Source organism: Callospermophilus lateralis, chromosome 2 (assembly GCF_048772815.1).
Source record: "Callospermophilus lateralis isolate mCalLat2 chromosome 2, mCalLat2.hap1, whole genome shotgun sequence".
In the NCBI taxonomy this organism is placed as follows: domain Eukaryota; kingdom Metazoa; phylum Chordata; class Mammalia; order Rodentia; family Sciuridae; genus Callospermophilus; species Callospermophilus lateralis.
Window position 1 is genome coordinate 102,584,352 of NC_135306.1, and position 23,859 is coordinate 102,608,210.

The window sequence follows — 23,859 nt, forward strand, 5'->3', positions numbered from 1 at the left end:
AATATAGTAATGCAATAGCCATACATGATAATAGGACAGCAGCGTCACTTAATGCTAATTTAATTATTGGGAGGGAATGGAGATCTAAGCTCTGGCATTATTTTTAGGAACCCTGATGACTCCTTGAAATTTGGGGGGGGGGGAATGAATAGGAGTTCCTCTTTAGAATAGACATGATGTTAGTGTAACAAGTTTTAGAAGTAACTACTTTCATCTACTCTGAACCAACAGTGCTATTCTGTAAATAAGAGTGGATTCCCAAACTAGACAGGCTAAAGTAATAAAGAGATGTATTAGATACTTGACCAAACTTCCTTCAGTTAAAATTGATTCGAATTTTTTAAATGAGGGAAAGAAGACATGTTTATACATGTTCCAGTCTTAAAATTTTGAATTAATGTGTAGGAACTTAAGATTCAATTTTTTTTTTTTTTCCCAATACTGGAGATCAAACCCAGGGCCTAACAAATACTAGGCAAGCCCTCTACCACTGAACTACATTACATCCCCAGCCCCTCATTTATTTGTATTTTATTTTGTTTATTATTATTTTTATTTGGGGGAGTCCTGTAGATTGTACCCAGTGGTGCTTTATCCCTGAGCTATATCCCCAGTCCCCGCCCTCCTTTTTCTTTTGATTTTTTAAGTCAGGGTCTAAGTTGCTGAGGCTATCCTTGGCCTTCTGTCTCCTCCTTTAGCCTCCTAATGCCTTACATCCTGAATCACTAGGATTGCAGGCATGTGCTGCAGCACCTAGCTCTTTTTTTAATTTTTAAGACAGGGTGTCATCATGTTACCCAGGCTGGTCTTGAACTGGCAATCTTCCTGCCTCAGTCTCCCAAATAGCTGGGATTACAGGTGTGCACAACCACACCCAGGATAAGATTTAACTCTTCTTAAAATATAAAAAGAAGCCAGACACAGCAGCACACAACTATAATCCCAGGAGCTTGGGAGGCTGAGGCAGGAGGATCACAAGTGCAAAGCTGGGCTTAACAATTTAGCAAGATCCTATCTCAAAATAAAAAATAAAAAGGGCTGCAGACGTTGCTCAGCAGTTAAGTGCCCCTGGGTTCAATCCCTGGTACAAAAAAAAAAAAAAAAAGCTAGAAAAGAGCTTAATGGTGTCAAACTTTAGGCAGTTTGATAATGCTGACATGTGACATGACAAAGATGTCATAATCTAAGCCATTAAAAAGCTATATTAATAACTTAAATAATGAAGGACACTTGCACCAAAACTGATTCTTCTGGGATATTTCTTATATATCTTTTTTCATCCCCACTTCAACCATCCTTTTTTGAGGCTTTTCCTTTTTATTTCTTAGCATTATAAAAGTTTTGATGGGGACTGGGGTTGTGGTTCAAAGGTAGAACACTCGCTTAGCATGCGTGAGGCACTGGGTTCAATCCTCAGCACCACATAAAAATAAAGATATTGTATCCACATATAACTAAAAAATAAATGTTTAAAAAATATTTTTAAAAAGTTTTGATGGTATACTTCATGCTTAAGTTGTTACAATTATATCCTAACCTGTCCCCCTGGATCCAATCTCTCCCTAATCTTTAAAAAGTTTGAAGCAATTAATTTAACCAAAACATAGATAATGAAATTCATTTGAAATATTAAACAATAAAGTCAATCCCTTCTCCAAAATGTCCTATAGTTCCTCACCACCCTTATTTTCCATAGTCCTCCCAATCACCATTCCCCTAACTTTCCATGTCAATCCACAGAATCAACTCTTAGAATCCTGAACACATCTTGTTTACTTCCACCTCTCCCCATTTCCCTTAGGAGAATCATCCCACTCTCTTCCCAGATTATCCAAAGTCTTTTTAAACTTTCCTGGTTCACATAAACCCAATCATCTCTTAGCACTTAATCATGGACTAGTGAGACTCTTAAAAATTCTTTCAGAAAATACATAGGGTAGAAATAAATCAGTTAGTGTATACATATACATATGAATATTAATTTAGTAAATATACTACATTGCTTTGTCATTTAACATTTACTTCAAAATGTCTCATTTCTCCTCTAGGATAAAGTGCACATACTTTAGTGAAAAGGGAAAATACTTTTCCACCTATACTTTTCCTGCCCTCCTGCCTCATTACTCTGGTACATGTTCAGTACCCAATCTATTTATACAGAAGATCATTACACATTTTGTGCATTCCATAAATATTTACTGAATGCCTATACTTATTAGGCAATATTTATTTAAGATAAAAGTGAGGTAATGATAAATAAGATTTCTTACCTATAAACAAGGAGCTTATACTCCATCAGGAAAAGTAGATACATAACGACTTACCATAATACAACTTCATATTTACCTTAATAAAATTTTAACAAAAAGCTAAGGCACACAGTTTGGGGAACCACTATCAAAAACCTTCTTATGGGGCTGGAGTTGAAGCTCAGTGGTAGAGCACTTGTCTACTAGCACATGTGAGGTACTAGGTCCAATCCTCAGCGACACATAAAAAATAAATAAAATAAAATAAAATAAAGGTATTATGTCCATCTACAACTAAAAAACGATTTTTTAAAAAAACCTTCTTATAAAATTGTCCTCATGCCAATTCATATGAGAACCATCATGTAAACATGGACATGTAAATTTTGCAAAAGTTTTCCTTCATCTGAAATGCACCTCCTTTCAGGGCTAATAGACCATATTTCCTCACTCATGATCTACTATGTGCAAGAATAGGAAGGAACAAGAAATAAAAGTTGCTGTTCTCAGGGAATTTATAGTTAAAACTGTCTCAAAATCCCAATCAATTAATTTCTTTCTCCTTTTTGCTTAAATCTCCATTTTAAAACATAGGTACTGTTTTGCAAGCAATCAAGTTTGTAAAGTAAACTGATATACATCCTGTCCCATGTATTACCACCTGCACAGTAGGTCTACTTAAATAGTATTTTGATTGAACCAACTAAAGCTCCAGCAAGTTTTGGCAAAAAATATACTTGATCTATAACGCTAACGCAAAAATATAATCTATTTACAACAAAACAGAAACAACATCCTCCAACTGTTCGTCTTTAAGTACCAAAAACTAGAAAAGACTAATAAAAACAAAGGGGGAATCATGTTTGAATCAAACTATCACTCACAGATGCTGGGATTTCCAAACTATTTGGGGAGGCAGGTTCCACCCATACCCCAACTGGGATTACAGCTTGATTCCTCTCGGCCAGCACTGCTAACACGTCCTTGCTCTTCGTGGGGTTTAAAGCCAGGGGTAACTTTGTGGAATTTTGAGATTTCTTGAGGGGAGCCATACGTCCTTGCATCTGTGACTTCTGATGAGAAAAAAGAAACGCGTCAAAAGCTCAAACCTCCTAATACATGAGTCACAGATCTCTGGGGCAGAGAGAAGCCCTAGGAAACAGAAACCTGGCATGGAGCAGAAAACTAGGGATTCTAGAGAAATCTGAAAGAAAAAGAGCCGAGGGAAAAAGTAAAGACGCAAGGAAAGGTTTTAAAACTTCCTTCTGGAAGAAATGAGGATGAGAGGAAAGAGAAACAAGGTTCGAAAACGGAGAATTTAAGACTGTGCCTAGGGGTAAACACAGCGCGGGGAGCTGGAAGGCCAGAATCTGGGTCTGAGGCAGAGTCCAAATACCGTAATCGGTATCCGGATATGGAGAGAAATGCTGAACCCACAAGTTCTGGGCCAGATAAAAGCCTGCTTCAGAGGACGCGGGAGCCCACTCCAGCCCAGATAGCACTGGTGCAGTACGAGTCCTAAGCTCGGACGGAGAGTCAAACTATGCTGGACACTAAGGAAACCATCTGAAGTAAACCGCCACTTTCGGCGGATGCCCCTCCCCACCGCTCCACAGCCTTGTGCCCGCCCCTTCCGGGCTTCCCGTCACCGCCCGGAGGATGGGGAGGTGGGAGGGGCGGGTTTTCATGTGCCGGAGTCCGTCACTTCCGCTTCCTGTCCTGCTGACTAGCACGACTGGTAGATGTGTGGGGTTGCTGTGTAACGCGCGAGATAACGCGCGGCCGATCAGTGGACCTAAAGCCGTTCCAAAACCTTCAGGAAAGGGCAGCTTTGAGCTGGTGATCTGACCGACTGGGTTGGCCACAGTTGCAGTTGAGGAAAGTACAGGAAAAGAATGGAAGGGCCCGGCGGGATTTCCTAGAGAAACAGACTAGTCAACAATAATTCATACTATTATTTTATATAATTCATTATGTTTGCAGCTCTGTTTCATACTTCTTGTATTTGAACATCGCAGTCTCATGAGTCGTCTCCCTCTCTGCTCCACACTAACGTAATGCAGTGTAATATATACACTTCATTAACCCTGTGGGTCACCCATTCACATTCAAAATATTACATGCTTTTTATATACCACTGCTACTCTCAGCACTGAAGATAAATAGCGAGCAAAACAAGCAAATATCCTTTGTTAGGGGATTTACAATAAAGTGAAGTAACCGAATAAACATGAAAAGTTAATAAATGTGTCAGATTCTAGTGAGAGCTTTGGAGTGAAAGGAGACAGGATAGGGAATGTGTTAGGGGAGGACAGGAGATGAAATATTACATAGAATGTCTAGAGAAGGTTTCACTAAGGTGCTTTTGAGTGGAGAATTAAATGATATAATAGAACAAACCACTGTGGTATTTAAGGGAGGGTTTTACAGTGTTCCAGGTAAAGGAACAGAAAATACAAATGCCCCAAAGTGGGAGCATTGCCTGGTTGAGGAGCAACAAGGAGGGAGGTTAGCATGACTGAAGCAGAGTGAAAGGGGAAGAGGTGAGACAAGAGGCAAAATTTGAGGCCTGGGCTAAGGAACATATTAGAACACTATAAGCCACTATAAAGTTCTGAGACAGGGATTCATTTGGAAGGTTTTGAGCAAAGGAATGCCATAATGTGAGTTGCATTAAAAAAAATATTCTAGATGCTGTATTGAGAAAAGAAGAGGTATGGATAGAAGAAAAACCAATTAGGAGGCTATGGGCAATAATTCAGAGATTATGAAGTGTTGGATCAGCAAGTAGTAATGAAGATGGTGAGAAGAGGTTGGATTCTGGATATATTTGGGAGGCAAGATTTTCAGGATCTGCTGAATGTGTGGATATGGACTGTGTATTGTGTGCATGTGATAGGACTTAAGGGAAATTCTAGTGGCTTCATCTTAAGCAACCAAAAGGATGGTATACTATTTACTCCTGAGATGGTAGAGATGCTAAAGGCTGCTTTCTGGTGTGATGTCTTCAGCCGCTTTTTTACACCACAGTCTCCTGCCATGTTGTTCTGCCTTACCTCAAGCCTTGAGGAATGATGTTGGCTATCTATGGACAGAGACCTCTGAAACCAGTCTGAATAGATGTTCACTTGTTGAACCAGATGTTTCTTCCCAGAGACTCCAGAAAGGAAAAGCAGAGAAGCAGAGTATGAGGTGAAGTGGGAGCAGAGACTAACCTAAAACATAGTTGAACCTCTAGAGAGCAGGAAACAGCCCACTTGTCCTGGTCACACATTTCCTACCTTCTATCTGTCACCCATAGACAATGTCCCAGTTAATAGTTCTGCACACTTTTAACCTCCACTGGAGAGAATGTTGGAAATTGGGACACCCAGGTGGGATTGGGAATCACAAATTGCCCCTGACCAGGATAGAACTGATCTGAAGGGAGAACCCTAATGAGGGAAGAGAGATGATTCTACTGGGAAAAAAACTGACCAGGAATTATGGCTCTGAAAAGAAAAAGCCAACTAGGAGTTCAAGGAAATTAACAGTACTCATCTCCTGACAGAGAAAACAATTCCAACAAAGGAATTCTCAGATTGACCAAAGGGTATTGGTAAGTTTAATCAGTACTTTCATTATAAAATAATGAAAAATAAAATAGACCAGAGGATCTTCAAGTGTGGTCACATAACTGCAGCATAAATATCATCCGGGAACTATTAAAAATGCAAATTGCTGAATCAGAAACTGAGATAGGGACCCACCAATCGGTAGTTTAACAAGCTCTACAGGTGTTTCTAATGCAAACTAAAGTTAGAAATCCACTGGTATGAGCACTGGAAGCAAATTAATCACAGCTGTGAAGAACACAAACTTTAACATAAACCTTGTTGTGGAACAAATGAAAAATTGAGAAACTATCAATTTAAATATCAGAGGTTGACCTCGTTGAGAAGTAAGGATGTAGCTGGATGTAAAATACTTTCTTAACCTAAATACAAAATGGGAATATGTTGACTCATATTTGTGATGGTTCATTGTTTTTATTCAGCTTTATTAAGGTATGATTAACCAAAAAAACTGTATATTTACAGTGTGCATGTTTTGGTATACATATATATTATGAAATGAGCATGACAATCAAGCTTACATATCACTTCACCTACCATTTATGTGAGTGATGAGAACCCATTCAGCAAATTTCAAGTATATAATATGTTATTATAAATAGCCAACATGCTAAACATTAGGTCTCCAGAGCCTATTCATCTTGTAACTAAAATTTTCTAGCCATTGACCAATAGCTCCCATTTTCCCCAACCCCAGATAGCCCATCCTTCTATTTCCTATTACCATGAGTTCACCTTTCTTAGATTCCACATATAAGTGAGATAACACAATATCTATCTTTCTGTTCCTGGCTTAATTAACTTAGTATAATGTTCTACAGGTTCATCCATGTTGTCTCAAGTAGCAGGATTTTTTTATAGAATGAAAATCAGACTAAAGTATATGTTTCTTCCTTCATCCCAATTTTTATTTTTATTTTTTTTATGTTTGTTTGTTTATTTATTGTATCAGGGATTGAATCCAGGGGCTCTTGACCACTGAGCCACATCCCCAGTCTTTTTTTATATTTTATTTAGAGACAGGGTCTTGAGGAGTTGCTATGGGTCTCGATATGTTGCTGAGACTGGCTCTGAACTCACCATCCTCCTGGCTCAGCCTACCAAGCCTCCAGGAATACAGGCATGTTCCACAGCACTTGGCCTTCATCCCAACTTTTGATATCTGAAAAAGATAATCTCCAGGTCTAGGCTAGAGCATCACCCCTCACTTGAAGGTAAAAATACCACAAGTAGGCATAGTTACTTGGTGGGGGGGTCAACTCATAGCCTATAAAGAGGTGTGGCTCTGAACTCCTTTTCAGTGATATATTCCAAAGACTTCACTTAGTGGAATTACATAGTATTTTTTTTTCATGTCCAACTAGCTTCCCATTGGCACCTTACCCTTCTTGGCCTACTTTTACTGGATATTCATTGTTAAAACTCAGCATATGCCATCAATTGATATTGTTTTGTCAAAGCATATTCAAATCAATAGTAAAACATAAAATATAATTAAATAACACATGAGCAAGTTCTATACCACCTGCTACTTGCCTATGCCATCCCAGCCTTTAACATCATGAGAATCAAAGTCCATTATAAAACAGTCCACACAATGCTCTATAAAAATAAAACATAAAAATAGACCTAGACACTTCCTTACAGGTTAACAACACATCTAGCCCAGCAAAGGAAGAGAAGTGGCTGAAGCTACGTGGGGTATATGAACTAAAACCACACAGGAAGTCTCAGACCAAGAGCTCACTTACTGTATACCACAAGACCCAGCAGAGAACATTACACTGTGTGAGGCAGGGTCACTCTGACAATGATCTTTTCTTTCTCTTCCCTTTCATCCAGGGGCCAGGAATGAGGCAAAATTTAATTTTAAAAAATAACATTAGTTCAAGACTTACCTTTAAATTTTTGGTTTACTTTAAATTTGACTTCCTGAATATGGATTGTCCAGTATGTTTACTCTAACATTTCACATGAGAATGTAATATTGCATTAAAGAGTCTGATGATTTAAAATATAATGCTTTGCCCCAGAACTTGTTCTGTTTTGTTTAAGGCAGTGGGAGTTTATTTTCCTTTATTTTTGTATTTTTTACAATCTCTCATAGTCACATAAACTTTAGGTTCTATATTTTTGTGAAGTATTTACTGGTTTTATTTACTGAAAGTGAGAAAGTAACTGACTCTTTTTTTTTTTACTCTCTTCAAAAATGAGTGCAGGCCAAGGAATGAAATTGACCAAATTATATTGTGTGCATGTATGAATATGTAAAAATGAATTTTTCTATTATGTATAATTATAATTCAATAATAAAGAGAATTTTAAATAAATTTTTTAAAAAGAACTAGGTTTTAGAAGACCAGGAATTCAGTTGGGACAGAGTAAGTTTTATTTATTCAACCAACTTCCAAGAAACTAGTAAGAGAAAAGTGTCTGGAAGAAAGGTCTGGGCCAAAGTATAAATCTGAGAGTTATTAACCAATAGATTGGATGGAATTATCAATAAGCTGAGTATAGAAAATAGGTTCTTATGCCTAGTCCAACATTACATAGACCAAGAGGAGAATGCCAAGAGATTGGAAAGGATCAGTCAGTAATCCAAGGAAGAAAACCAGGAGTTTATTGACTTTCAAAACTAAGTGGGGGGAAAAAAAATTCCATTAAGGAAGACAGACCATCTGTGTTAAATCCATCTGAAAGGTCAAATAAGATGATGGAATTGACTATTGGATTCACCAATGTGGAGGTCATACTCTTTAAAAAGAGTAGTATCTTTGGAGCAATTAGAGCAAAAGCCTGATGGGATAGATAGATAAGAGAGAATGGGAGAAATAATTGAAGACAATTATTTTATATAACTCCTTCAGTGAGGTTTTTTTTTTGTTGTTTGTTTGTTTGTTTTTTAGTTGTAGTCGGACACAATACCTTTATTTATTTATTTTTATGTGGTGCTGAGGATTGAGCCCAGGGTGAGTACTCAACCACTGAGCCACAATCCCAGCCCCTCAATAAGTTTTATTTAAGAGACAGAATTACACTGAAATTCCATCTCACTCAAAATGGCAATTATCAAGAATACAAAGTAACAATAAATGCTGGGAAGATGTGTGGCAAAAGGTATACTCATACACTGCTGGTGAGACTGAAAATTGGTACAACCATTCTGGAAAACAATATGGAGAGGCCTCAGAAAACTTGTAATGGAACCACCATTTGACCAGTTGTCCCACTCCTTGGTCTATACCCAAAGGACTTAAAATCAGCATACTACAATGACATAGCCACATCAATTTTTACAGCAGTTTAATTCGCAATAGCTAAGCTATAGAATCAACCTAGGTGCCTTTCAACATACGAATGGATTTTTAAAATGTAGTATAATTACACAATGGAATATTACTCAGCCATAAAAAGAATGACTTCACGACTTTTGCCAGTAAATGGATGGATCTGGAGACTATCATGCTGAGTAAAATAAGCCAATCTCCCGAAATATATATATATATATATATATGTATGAAGTTCTCTCTGATGTATGGTGAATGCTAACATACAACAAGGCAGATGGGAAGATTAGAGGTTAAGTGGATTTGACAAAGGTGGGAAGAATGAAAGGGAAGAGGAATGAGAATAGGAAAGACAGAATTAAGTGATCACAACTTTTCTATGTTCATATATGAATACACAACCAGTGAAACTCCATATCATGTACAACCACAAGAATGGGATCCTAATTAGAATAAGTTATACTCCATATATGTATAATAAGTCAAAATACACTCTACTGTCATGTATATGTCATGACCCTACCTATCCTTTCAGCCAATCATTTCTCTGTCTTTACGACATGTTCTTTAAGACAGTGTATATTTTTTGTTGATGAGAATGATCTAGTAGATCATAGAATGATCTAGTAGATCACAGATGCAGGAGAGAGGTGGGAGAATGTTTGCAGTTATGTTATTAAGTACAAAGGAGGAAATGAAATCTAGTGAACAAATGGAGGCATTGGACTTCAACAGTAGGATGGATGTTTATTATGACAGCAGCAGTAGAGTTAGAATACATACTAATAATTGAACAAATACATCTCCTGGTATTTATATTATTCCTTCCTACATTGGGCCTGGGTGGATATGTATAGAAAAGAATAGAATGTGATGGCATATCACTTTGAGGGTTAGTCACTTTGAAAGAAGCCATGTATTCCATGAACAGTTCTATAAAGAGAGCCACCTAGCAAGGAACTGAAGTCTCCTGTCAACATCCCTATGAATTCGCTTGGAACTAGATCATCCAGCATAACCCAATCAAATCTTCAGGAACTGTACTCTTGACTAACAACTTGGCTGCAATCTCATAAAAGACTCTAAGTCAGTCCACTGAATTAGAAAGTGTGTGAGATAATACTTATCATTTTAAGATGTTAAATTCGGGGGTGATTTGTTACACAGCAAGACATAAGAATAAAGTTCACCAGCTAATAAAACAGAGGAAGAGATGTTGGAGACTTGAGTAAGGAAGAGAAGGTATAATACAGTTTTCCATAAAACAGGATTATGAACTAGAGACATGTACAATGGCTGGATGGCATTAGGACCCATGCAAAATTCATAATTACAAATTAAAATGAGACCAGTTGTGTTAGCTTTTTATTGCTGATACAAAATACTTGAGAGAATCAACTTAAAAGGAGGAAGGATTTTCTGGGTGTGTTGGCACAAGTCTGTAATCCCAGTGACTCAAGAGGCTGAGGCAGGAGGATCACAAGTTTGAGACCAGGCTCAGCAACTTAATGAGGTCCTCAGCAACTTAGTGAAACCTCATCTTAAAAAATAAAAAGGGTTGGGGATATAGTTTAATAGTATAGCATTCCTGTGTTCAATCTCCATATTACAGGGCTGGAGCCTTCTGAGAAATTGAGGCAGCATGAAGATGTCTTTTCAAATCCCAGTTCTTGCAATCAAGTCAGAAATATTTCAGACATGTCACTCAGAGTTACAGGCAATGAGTTCATTAGAAGAAATGGGAAAGGGGAAAAGGGAACAGTGTCAAGGGAGAGAGTGGGTCCTTTCAGAGAGGAAAGGAACAGTGTATCTTTCCTACATTCTAGTTTTATTGGGGAATCCCAGAGAAATTTTCCAGAGAGTCCTGCTCAGGTCCACTTCTTAACTTTTGACTAATAGCAGGATGACATGAGACTTTCAAGTCCCCACTACCGTGAAATTCTAGGTTACTTTGGCCCATGCTGACTGGTTCTATTTGGATTCTTAACCATAGTTCTTACCAGATTTTATGGTTAGAAAGGATTATCATTATCTCCCTGAATTCTGAGATCTGGTCTGTGTAGGTATCACAAAAGTCCCCCCTCTGTCACTCCAGCCTTTTGGGTAATTTGTGTTCCTCTTCTCAGAAGTATTTCAGCCTGCATTTCTTCTGCAAGTAACAGGTGAACCTTTGGAGAACAAACTGTTTCTCCTGCATTCCATATGTTGAGGAATGTGACATATTCTGTCCACTTGAGTCAGGCAGGACTGCAGATAAATTGCTTTTTTTAGAAAAAAAAAATGGCGTAGGTCAGCACAGTAAGCCCAGTTTATAAATTACTACTTTGCAGGTTGAGGTTGTGGCTTAGTGGAATAGGACTTGCCTAGCATGTGTGAGGCCCTAGGTTCAATTCTCAGCACCACATATAAATAAATAAATTAAAGGTCCATTGACAACAATAAAATATTAATAAAAATACATTACTACCTTAACCTTGTGTTCCCACCACTTGTATCTTTTCCCTATCATCTGGTACACACACAAAAAAAATTATTTTGGCTCATGGTTTCAGCAGTTTCATAGTCATTTGGCCCCTTTGCTTTTGGAGTTATAGTTAGGGAGTACATTATGGTGGAAGCACCTGGTGGAGCAAATGGCTGCCTCATGGCAGCTAAGACACAAGGAGAGGAAGAATCCAGTGTCCCAATATATCTTTCAACTGCTTCCCATTAAACCACATCTCTTAAAGGCTCTTCCATCTCTTAACATCACCACACTGGGGACCAAGATTTTAATACATGAACTCTTGGAGGAAAAACCATAGCAGTAGGTAATGATGGAAGAGAAGACAAGTGGGAGGTAAAAAACAGTTGGTAGGATCAAGATATTGTAGGTTCAATGTAGTATATATATACAATGGATTTTTATTAAGATACAAAGAAGGATGAAGTTATGTCATTTGCAGGAAAATGGATGGAACTTGAGAGCATTATGTTAAGCAAAATAAGGCACACTCAGAAAGTCATGTTTAGAAACTAGAGAGGAAAAGAGCATGTGGTAGGACCAATGAAGACAGTGCTGAGGTAGGTTAAAGACTAAGGTCACTGGAGAAAAAGAGATCATAGAAATAAAGGATCAGAGCATCAGCTGGGTCATCCATAAAGATACTGATATCAACTGATTTGGGGAAAGAATATTTTTGGTGACAGCCAAGGACAACAATCTTCAAGGAATTACAGGATAGGTTTGGAGGTTCGTAGATGAGTATAACTTGGAAAGCAGTGAATGATATAGTCTGATGGTGTAAGATTCAAAGTTACAGGTGAGATTAAGGAAAAGGGAGGAGATGGTTTAGAAATAGCACTGAACAACTGAGTATCAAGAAGGAAACCTATCCCACTCCACCCAGGGAGGCAATGAACAGAAAAGAACCATCATTTGAGGATCAGAGGGAGGTTGAATTGCACATCTATATGCATACCTCACAATACTTTGAAAAATTGTTATTATGTAGCTCTTTGCTCTCTCCCACCCTTCCTCTCCAGATCTGTTTCCCAGTAGTAGCTGGGCCAGTGGTTTTGTAAGAATCTATACTCTCTATAAATCCATAGAATTCACATCTAAGGTCCTACTCTCATTTTCTGATATCTTCAACAAGGCTTGTATTCTTTATGACCCAAGTTGGTTTCTCAGCAAGGGAACTATTTGCTTAGAAATGTTTGTCTTCTTCAGAAAGTTAAACTAATGAGTGTTGTTGGCACCCTAGTGTAGAGGCCCTGTTCCTAAGCTATCCTCACTGAAGTTGGATAAGCCTTTTTCTGTGGCTGGGGGATCCCTGGTCATGTTTGCACAAAGCCCCAAGTCACTGGATCCTTGGCAGCAGTCCACTCCACACAGAACTGATTGTAAAGCACTAGGGAGCAATTTGCTGTTTGGTCACAACTCTTCTATTTGTGGGTGGCTGACCCACACCTGTGACAAATTAGAAAACTTGGTCGCATGTCAGTCCTCAGAGCCTGTCCTAAGGAGATCCTGTATAAAAGTGAGAAACCTGCCTATCCCTACTCTCAGGGGTACTGGATGTTGAAAACAACCACAGGCACTGAGTCAGACCTACTTTTACCCCTTCTCCAAGTTAGAACAGGGTTTTCCAGGGCTAAACAATATTCTGAGCTATCTCCAAAAAGAAGATCACAGTACTTTGATCTTCCTCTTCCTGTTTACCTCCAAAATCACCTTTCTAACTGGAATATCTAAAGGGCTCCTTCAACTTGCCTATGCAGACCAGCTTTCCATGGTAGCATTTCACTGTAAATGACACCAATAAAAGATTGTTCCCAGGGCTGGGGATATAGATCAGTTGGTAGAGTACTTTCCTTGCATACACAAGGCCCTGGGTTCAGTGCCCAGCAAAACACACACACACACACACACACACACACACACACACACACAGAGATTGTTCCTTTCAAGCCTAGTTTCTCAAGGGCATCTGCTATAGTTTATTTTGCACAAGATTGTCTAATTTTATCATGGACACAGAAGTCTTTTTTTCTCACTTTGTGTATGATTAAAAAAAATAACATGGGTCTCAGTGTATCTCCACATTACCAAATATTTATCTAGAAATGAAAGATTTGTTGCCTAGATCCTCCTTCAAGGAAGGCCTTTAACCCACCTTTGGGGAGAATTATAGTCCCTTCAGCTGTCAACTCCTTTAGGGACTCTCTCAGCTTTATTTTATTGCCTCACCATTCCTTTGAGGAGTAGCTACATTCAGTGATTAGTGAGTAAGGGGGTGTAAAGACCTGGTGATTTGGGCTCAGCTTGGAATTGCCCTTATGTGCCATCATTTTCAACCCCTGAGCTCACTGGGAGTGAGACTGTCAGGCTTCCATCATAGCTCAATTTCTTCCTTCTGTCTACTCCTGCGTCCTCCACCTTCTTTCCATAGCAACACTCCCTTATAAAAATCCTGAACATGAAATTCTGTCACAGAGTCTGCTGCCGGGAAAATCCAGCTACAACACCGTCTGAGTGTTTGTAGGTCCCAGACACTGAGGCACTGGCAGTTTTCAAGCCATGTAACTTTCAGGGTAGAAATCTTTTTTTATCATGATTCTTCTTCATCAGAGAGATCTTCAGTATTTCAAGGAGATGGTATAACTAATTTAAACTCCTTCTTAACCAGATGCAGTGATGCACACCTGTAATCCCAGTTACTTGGGAAGCTGAGATAGGAGGATCACAAATTCAAAAACAGCCTAGGCAACTTATTGAGATTCTGTCTCAAATAAATAAATAAATAAATAAGTCTGAGGATGTTGGCTAGTGTGCTTGTCTAGCACATGAGAGGCCTGGGTTCAACTTCCAATACTGCAAAGATGAAAGAAGGAAGGAAGGAAGGAAGGAAGGAAGGAAGGAAGGAAGGAAGGAAGGAAGGAAAAGAAAGAAAGAAAGAAAGGTGGTTCTTCATGTTCTCTATTGATGATAGGAGTCTCTAGATTGAACTTACTCTTAATCCCCTCCTCTAGACTTTCTAAATATAGAGTCAATAAAGTTATTTATTATTAATGCTAATTTGTATTTGTTTTTAAGTTACTTGTAACATAGACCTGAGATGAGCAAGACAGAGGAAGTCACTCAGTAAATATAGAAGAATGAAGGAGATGAGGAAAAAGTATCAGAACTACCCACAAAAATTAATTCCAAGAGCTGTTTCAGTGTTTGGGTTTTCCAATTCCAGATCTAGGTCCTATGTATCCTATGTATCCAGGCAATATGCCTTTCCTCTGATGGGTGCTCACTGGCATATCTGTTCTTTGAAGCCAAAAGTTTGACTAAGGTAGGAAACAGCCTTTAGTTTGGGTAAAAATGATTTTATTTAGCCTTATTGCTTATGTTATTTGCCATAATTTTGACTTTAAATAATGTACTCTTAAAGTATAAAAATTGTAATCATCAAAGGTACTTTAAAAATACATTGCAGACTCTAACAGCAATGTCAAAAGAGGAATTTTTAAAATGTTTTCTAGAATATGTATCAAGGCTTTCTAGATAACTATTTAAAAATTTTCAAGTGCATGTTTAGTTATGGTTGTTAGAATTATCTACTATGAACAGTAATTTTCTTTTTTTTTAAAATCACTAGAGACAGCATATTACAGTGGAGAAAACAGAGGCTTCAAAACAAACGTGGGGGGCTGGAATTGTGGCTCAGTGGTAGAGCGGTCACCTGGCACGTTCAATCGTCAGTACCACATAAAAATAAATAGGTAAATAAAAGGTATTGTGTCCAACTACAACTTAAAAATAAATATTTAAAAAAATGTGGATTTATACTCTTGACTTTACTATCTGTGATCAAGTCACATTTTTTGAGTCTTTTCATCTATATGACAATATGGGAGCTAATAACTACTTTTCAAGGTTTATTTGTTTGTTGTGAAAGTTAAGGTACATATCTAAATAGCAAAACACATAATAGATTTTCAGTAAATGCTTACTTATGTTATTTTTAGGAAGCAAAATAGAAGGCATTGACTGGAGATATATCTCAGTGGTAGAGGACTTGCCTAGCAATAGTGAGGCCCTGGATTTGATCTTTAACACTGAAAAAAAAAAAAAGTAATTTATATATATATTAAACAAACATATTATTTTGTATATAAATATATTAATTATGAAATAATATACAAATATGCATTGATATGTTTATACATATATTTATGTACTTATGCAAATCTAAATATAACATTTATAAATATACTTGATATACTGATCTATTTTTATACATTTTATATGTATATAGATGTATATATGTATAAACCCTTTAATCACCTAGTATTGTTTCTCCCATATCTTATAGTAATGGCTGTACCTGTACTGTGGGGTTAGGCACAGGACGCAGTATTCTATTCTCCTGGCTTCAGTGTTTGATACGAAACTATGCTTATAACCCAAGCTAAGCCAATCACAGTCCTTCACCTCCCCTGCAAAAAAAAAAAAAAAAATTTAACTAGCTCTATCAGGAGTCTTCTCCTCCTGGATAACAAGTTTCACTCTTTCATAAATTAATCACCAGCTATATGTGGCTACTTAAATTTTAATTATTTAAAACAAAGCAACATTTATCATTTATTTCCTCAGTCCCACTAGCCACATGGGGCTAACAACTACCAAATTTGACAGCACAGATATAGAATATTCCCATTATCTCAGGAATCTATATTAAATAGCACTGTTACCATAGTGTCTAGCAACCATGACCTGCCGAGGTCCTGCCCCAGCAAGATCCAGGGAGTCCTGAAGGAAGAATGGCGTCAGCGAAAGAAGCAAGACAAAACACTGTGGTGGTTGCAACTTCATGCAGTCTTCAGAAAGATCTCCTGCTCCCTGTGGAGACTTTTATTCTTAAATACACTTTTTCAGATGGTTAACAGGTGGCCTTATGGCCTGATTTTCCTGATTTACATATTTTCCTTGTGAGTTACACAACCTTTTAGCATGCATTCTACTTTTACATGGAACATAGACCACGCTTCTATTTTTTGCTTTTCCTTTTGATCTTTTACTAAACTGTGACTAACCTTTTAAACTGCTAAAGAGTGTCTTTGTTCCTTTGTCAAGGTACACCAATTTTTGAACTTTGTAACCTCTGACTAAAGGGCAGATTCTGCATGTCAGTCCATTTTCCATTGACATTAACTATATGTCTTCCATTTTCATCATACATCCCTGTAAATGGCAAGGGAGGGTCTGTTGGTGAAGGGAACATATTCTTATTAGTTTCCCTGGCCCTATGAGGGTACCACAGTCTTCCTTTAATTAAATGAGTTATAAATAGTGGGCCTTGCACTGTTGGCACAACAATTCTTTTCCTGTAATTAGCCTTACTCACAGATTGCGCTTCTGGATCAAGAGACCTAGTAGAAAATGTCAACTGTGGAGCAAAGAGTTCTTGTAATCTAAGATTTTCCCAAAAATCCTGGTCTGGGACTATGTATTTGTGTTTACTTATATTCTTGGTAATATTGGTCTTAAATCTCAGGGCATTTTTTTGTCATATTCTTAGTCTCATTCTGGGAAATTTCCCATACAACTTGTTTTTAGTTTGTATTGACATGCTTCCTGCTACCACATTAATATTCCCAGGATCAGAGCAGCCATAGCACCCCATGGTTTTGGTTTCCAGATGTGTCAGCGCTGCCGCAACATCCCCCACACTATGACCCTGTCAGACAGCAAGCAGGGGCATGAACACCTTCACCAATGAACCCCATCACAAAAGTGTAAGAAAGTTTGAGAAATAAGCTGACCAAGATCAAGAAATGAGTGATAGCCATGATGGCACTTAAGTATCTTATTTCCAATTATTCCTGCTCTCACCAAAATGTTGTTGAGCAAGGCAAGAAATTCCTCTGTTTTTGTTTCAAATAGTTCAAGTTAAATTTCTATCACTTGCAACCAAAGGCTCTTGATAAATTGTGTTCCTTAGCTTCTTGCATAGCACATTAGTGGCAGAATCCTAGAGGTCTGACTGTGACCAGAACCGAAGGCAAGTCAAAGCAGAATCCTGTAAGTTCTGCCACAGGAGTGAAAAATTAAGACTTGTCTGCAAGGGAACCTCCCTTACCAACTTAGCTGGGTTCTTCATAGAAACATTGTTTTCCTTTACATTGACTCTAGGTATCCAAATCTTAGTGTTCCTGGTCTCACTATTAGAGTCTGATCATTCTCTTAATGATTAAGCTTTGTTTGTTAAGATCTTGTTACCTACCTTTTTCTTTTTTCTGTCACATTTTGTCCCAAGCCTTCTTTTTCCCGCTTGCCTTCTTCTGGGCCTGGTTAAAGTTGTCAACTTACAAAACATGTGACTTTGAGTAGGTTGCTTAAACTCTCTGAGCCTCATGTGTATTCACGAAAAATGAAGGAAAATCCTCCCACACAGAATAGTTAGAAGACTAAATAAAATAATATTTAAAAAAATAATTTGCCGGGCTGGGATGGTGGCTCAGTGGTAGAGTGCTTGCCTAGCACAGGCGGGACCCAGGTTCGATCCTCAGCACCACATAAAAATAAAGGCAGTGTGTTGTGTCCATCTACAACTAAAAAATAAATATTTTAAAAATAATAATAATAATTTGCAAAGGATAATGCAAATGTACTATCAATAATACTTGCTTATACATTTGCTTATAGATGCAGCTTTCCTGACTCTATTTAAGCGCATAGACTGAATGGAGTTAACTATTAACTTTTTTGTTTTTTGATGCTGGGGATTGAACCCAGGGACTTTTTTGTTTTTTGATGCTGGGGATTGAACCCAGGGACTTGCGCATGCTAAGCACGTGCTTTACCCCTGAGCTACAGCCCCAGCCCTGCCATTGCTTTTGAACATACCGCTTTCCCCCTTTTTCCACATGCCACCATTCTTAATGTCTGGAACATAGAGTGCTCTTCACACAGTAGGGAATTATTGGGTGCTGCCCAGCTGATTTCCATTTCTGTGCCTCCCTCTTTGGGAAGAGGGTGGGGGCAGGGGGACCAGAGCAAATCCCTCTCTGGGACATAGCTGGTGGGTGGACACCATCTGAGAAACTAGGAGGAGGGAAACAATGGAGCCTTTCAAGATTAGGTCATTTGTGGTTTCCCTGTGATTTCCCAACCTGTTTGTATTTGAGCACTGAAGCTTTATAAGAACAGAACTTCAGAGATGCTCTCTAGAATGCCTTCATGGCATCTTAAATAGGCCAGTAAAAGCAGGATCTTTCCAACCTTTTGAGGCCAATTAATCTCTCCTCTTTGTTCCTCTGGAGAGTTGCTGAATAGGGCACGTTTAACAACCATGGACACAGCCTGAGTTCCTCTCAGTTTCTGAGGGGGCGAGAATTCTATTTAGAAATCAAATATTTACTCTCAGCATAAAAGGCTTTGATAGTTTTTCATTTAAAAGTATGGAAATGGGAGCCCTTCCTCCCTTCCCCCTCAAAATTTACTCAGGACCCCACACCATCCCAGGGACCACAGATTTCTTCCAATAAACCTCACATTTTGGGAACACACATCTTCACGGAACCCTTTTCCTCTTAGTGAATCTCCAGGCAGAAAACCAAGTTCAGTTTGAAGTCTCTGGAAATGTAGTAGGTGCCATTTGACCCCTATCTTTACTTTTTCTACTTGATGTTTCTTATAAGCAACTCAAAGTAGGACCACCTATAAGAATTTTAGAAAGAAAAAGAAAAGAAAAAAATGTCCCCAACAAGGGCTATTTCTCACTGTCAGGCCCACAAAATAGCTTGTTTTGTTCCAGCCTCTTGTTCAGAATTGCTGCAGGAGTTGTGCCCTGCCTCCTCACAACACAAAGCTTCATACAAATTCCTCGTTTCCCAGGCAATGATCCACAGCTCAACAAATCCTCTGACTGGTTTTTACCTCTCTCCATTAGGGCCAGTTGAACTCATGGTAGGGACAGCTCCAGCATCTTTATATACAGGTTTTAGAACAAAAACAAAAAAACAAAAAACAAAAAAAGGCAAAAATACCTTCCGCAATAGCAGGCACAAAAGGAGTGGACAGAGAGGGCCACCTTACATCTGAATTTAGTCAGAGTAGGTGCTGGAGGTAAAAGGCTGGACCAGGGCTGAGGCTCAAGCACACAGGAGGAGGACTTCCTGTACAGGGTGAGTTAGGGGGTGGTCAAACATTTGTTGTTAATCAGCTTGTGTTCCAGGAATTAACCTGCCATTTAGTAGCTCTGTGATCTTAGTAAATAGCTAACCTCCTGAAAGCTTAGATTTTCTTGTTTATAAAATGGGGCTATAATCTCTACCTAAAATGGATATTGGAAGAATTAAATGGACAAATATATGTAAAGTGCCTGACAAAGTCAAGTAAGGAGTGTCTTACCATCGGGCCTGGGGACACATGTCTGTAATCCCTGCAATTTAGGAGGCTAAGGCAGGAGGATCCCAAGTTCAAGGCTAGCATGGCCAATTAAACAGGACCTTCAACAATTTAGCAAGAACCTCTCTCAAAACAGAAAAAAATGGTGGGTGAGGGTGGCTGGAGATGTAGCCTAGTAGTAAAGTATCTCTGGGTTCAATCCCCAATACCACCCCCCCACACACACACACACAAAGACTAGCTTACACCCACAGAAATACATATCAATTAGACAAAGGTTTGGGCAGGATACCTCCATGTGAGGGTCAGGTTACAGGTCTGGGATACAAACCTCCCCATACTTCCTGAAAAAAGCTTGTAGTCCATATCTGAGGGAAGTTCATAGATAAGTATCCCAGCAACCATGACCCAGATGGGATACTCTGAGGCATATTCTTTACCACCTCTCAGAGTTCTCAGAAAGATTAAGTTCTAAGCTATCCATTATAATAATTTGTTTGATATACTATCTTTTTTTTCTTTGAGGCAGGGTCTTGCTAAGTTACCTAGGCTATCCTTGAATTCATGATCCTCTGCCTCTGACACCATACTGCTGCTTCAGCTAAATACATTTTAGAGATCATTTACTGTACTACATGTTATCCCTTTTTCGTACCATGTTGAACCAGACTCTTAAAACCGTCCTTTGTCTCAGTATAAATGTGCATGAGCACGTGCATCACACACACACATGCACACTACTCTGTATTAATTTTCTATGCTGTATAACAAATTATCGCAAATTTAGCAACTTAAAACCACATATATTTATTATCTTACATTTTCTCCAGGTTAGAAGCCCAGGACACCTTAGATCTATCCTCTACCAGGGGTTTCACCAGACTCCAAATAAAGTGTCAACCGGTTCCATGTTCTTGTCTGGAGCTCAGGGTTCTCCTCTAAACTCATACGGTTGTTTGGAAGAATTCAATTCCTGTGGGTGTGGGACTGAGATCCCTCTTCTATTTCTGGCTATAGGTTGCTTTCAACCTAGAGGCAGCCACAAGTTCCTTGCTATGTGGCCCTCACCACCATGCAGTGTACTTCTTCAAAGCCAGCAGGACAATTTCTCTCTGGTCTGATCTTCTATAACATGATGCAATCAAGGAGTGTCTAGCCTGTTACTGTGGTCATATTCTATTGGCCAGAAGCATGCACACCTACTGAATTTGAGTGTAATAAACTTATCTGAAAGTTTTAAACAAGATGGAAACTGTTCTTAAATTTTCTTCAGCTCTCTACCTTGTTGCTCTCTCATCAAATGTCTTCATTTCTCTCCTCTCTGCTCTTTCCCCAACCCCAAATCATTTATTTCTAATGCAGAACAATTTGTCTCTCTTTACTTCCTTTACTTTATCCCTTTACTCCTTACGCTCAAGGCCTCACCTTCTCCATCTGGCATATCAAGATTTTTTTTCTTTTTATTATCTGTAAAAAAAAAAAAAAAAGATTTTTTTTTCTTTTTTCTAAAGAAAATTTCCTTTCTCGGGAATTTCGGTGTCACTTTTTGAAAGATTTTTTTCTCTTTTTTTTTTTTTAACCAAAGATTATTTACAATTTAGTGAAAGAGACAGATATGACTCAAATAATAGCAGGAAGTAACTGAAGGGGAGGAAGGGGAGAGTGCTAAATATAAAAATAACTACTGATGTGATGGTGTTAGTAAGTACAATTCTAAAACCTCTCTAGTAGTATTATCATTCTTCCCAGGGCCTAGATTTGGACAAACAGACTTCGCTGGGGATGCTCTTACATCTGAGGGTAGTTATCAGAAATTGGTGTGTGTTGGCCGGTGTAACTCCACATCATGTACAACAGTAAGAATGGGATCCTAATTAGAATAAATTATGTTCTGTGTTATGTATAATATGTCAAAATACACTTTTCTGTTATGTATATCTAAAAAGAACAAATAAAAATTTAAAAAAAGAAATTGGTGTGGTGTTTCACCTTTTCTTGCTTTCTACTTTTAAGTAACTTTATCTTTTCTTTTATAGTTTTGTTTGTTTTTTAGTAACTTGAGAGTCTAGATCCATCTGTAGACAGCAGATCAACTCTGGGCCCATTACTTAAACTGCCCGTCCCTTGTCCTTCTTTACAAAAATGGAGAAATTGGACAAGGCCATCTCTTGCTGTAGAGTGAGTCTACTGCTCTGTGATTTTCCTACCACTCCTACCAGACCTTTGGCTTTTAGAAGACAGATCTTGCTTTTATAATTCCCCAGCCTGCTTTTCAGTTTGTTTGTTTGTTTTCCAATTCCCAAAACAGCCATTTAGGATGGTGACTCAGTTCTCCTGTTCTTGAAACACACACTTTTGAGTTTTAGCTGGTGGGTGTGTACATATTGCAGGGGCTCCACGTAGGAGCACAGGGCAGAGCTTTATCTGAGGCAGGCCTGGGCAGCCATTGGTACAGGGTGAGGAATACGGATCCCAGGGCCCCAGAGGTGGTGCCAAATGAGGAGGGGCCTGAAGCAACCCCATTCAGCACAGAAGCCAAGAAAACTGGGCCGTGCTGCTCAGAAGAGGACAATGCCATCGGAAATGAATCTGCTGAAATGCTTACAGGAAGCTGGGGCCATGGCCTTGGCTAAGTAAGGGTTGACTGCCATCAGCAAGACAGGCAGTCTACTCCATTGTTGGAAGCCACATTATTCAGAGCTCAAAATTGGGCCCTATGAGGAGACCCAGAGGAAGAATTACAATCCCTACCTGGGAGAACCACCCAGCCTGAGGAGACAGCCACATGATCTGCAATACCTGACCCGAGAATTGGACAAGCAAACTAACAAGTGTAAGCATATTTTTGAGGTTAAAGACAGGGTAATATTGAGGCTGGGGGTAGAGCTCAATAATAAGAGTGCTGGCCTTACATACTTGCATGAGTAAGGCTCTGGGTGTGATCCTCAACAGTGCCAAAAAGAGAGAGAAAAAAATACATATATAATATTTATAATCAGGATATCCCTTTAAAAAAAATAGCCAGCATCACCAACATCAACAACAGACACACAGAGGGAAAAACCCAAAGAACACACAGAAGGATAACCCAAGGTAAGTCAGGACAGCTGACATAAACATTGCCCTTAAATCAAAGAGCCCTCTCTTTATTAAGAGAGACAGGCACATAGCTGATGATTATAAGCTTCTACAAGTCTACCAATCTCAAAACCAACCAGAAAAGGGGTCATAAAATTTTCATTCTATGCTCAGACTTAACCAAGGAATGGTAGTATCTTTCTGTTTTTATTCAGTTTCCTGTGAGGAAAACTGAAGGTCAATCCAACCTGCTAAGTCCAACCATATTTGCATTCCTCCAGGTGGCTCAGTCTCTACTAGGACAGCTTAAGCTGACTTCCCAATTTCTACCTCCAACCCCAGTTCTGTGAGAATAGGTGGGTGAGTGGCATGACTAAGAAGACCTTGTAACAAGAAGAACAGTGTCCACAGACTTATGTGGCATTTTCAGGATTCCCACCAGGTTGCTCCTTGCTGCCTCCCAGCCATCACCACTGGCATCTAAATCTCTGGATACTGTGGCCCTTTGCTTCATCTTCTGCTTTTTGCTCTTTACCCTCTCAGCACCTCTGAGTCTCTCAAGGGCTTGTGGGCACATGAGGATACTTGCAAATTCTGTGCAGGCATAAGGAGCCTAAGTATCACTCATAGGATGGGGAAAGGCGGTGTTGAGAGAACTTAGATCCTTCTTGGTTTCCCTCTATCACATTAATTTTCCACAGCTCTTCAGGCTAAAACAGGTAGACTTCAGGCTTTCTACTTCCTAA

At 38.8% G+C, this 23,859-nt stretch overlaps 1 protein-coding gene across 8 annotated transcripts in view; it reads right to left on the reverse strand.

The window, feature by feature from the left end:
• Ccdc15 (coiled-coil domain containing 15) overlaps positions 1–3,826 on the reverse strand; it is a 67,274-nt gene extending 63,448 nt beyond the window's left edge. For 7 of the 8 annotated variants that reach the window (XR_013090375.1, XM_076846216.1, XM_076846215.1 and 4 more), the window contains exons 1-2: positions 3,646–3,826; positions 3,134–3,322 (exon numbers count right to left, since the gene is read on the reverse strand). Coding sequence is in view for 6 of the 8 variants with exons in the window: in XM_076846216.1 (XP_076702331.1) it covers positions 3,134–3,313 (180 nt within the window). In the remaining 2 variants the exon portion in view is untranslated. Of the gene's footprint in view, positions 1–2,346; positions 2,388–3,133; positions 3,323–3,645 lie in introns of those variants that run through there. The other variant, XM_076846212.1, reaches the window with a different exon arrangement.
• Between the last annotated feature and the right edge of the window lie 20,033 nt (positions 3,827–23,859).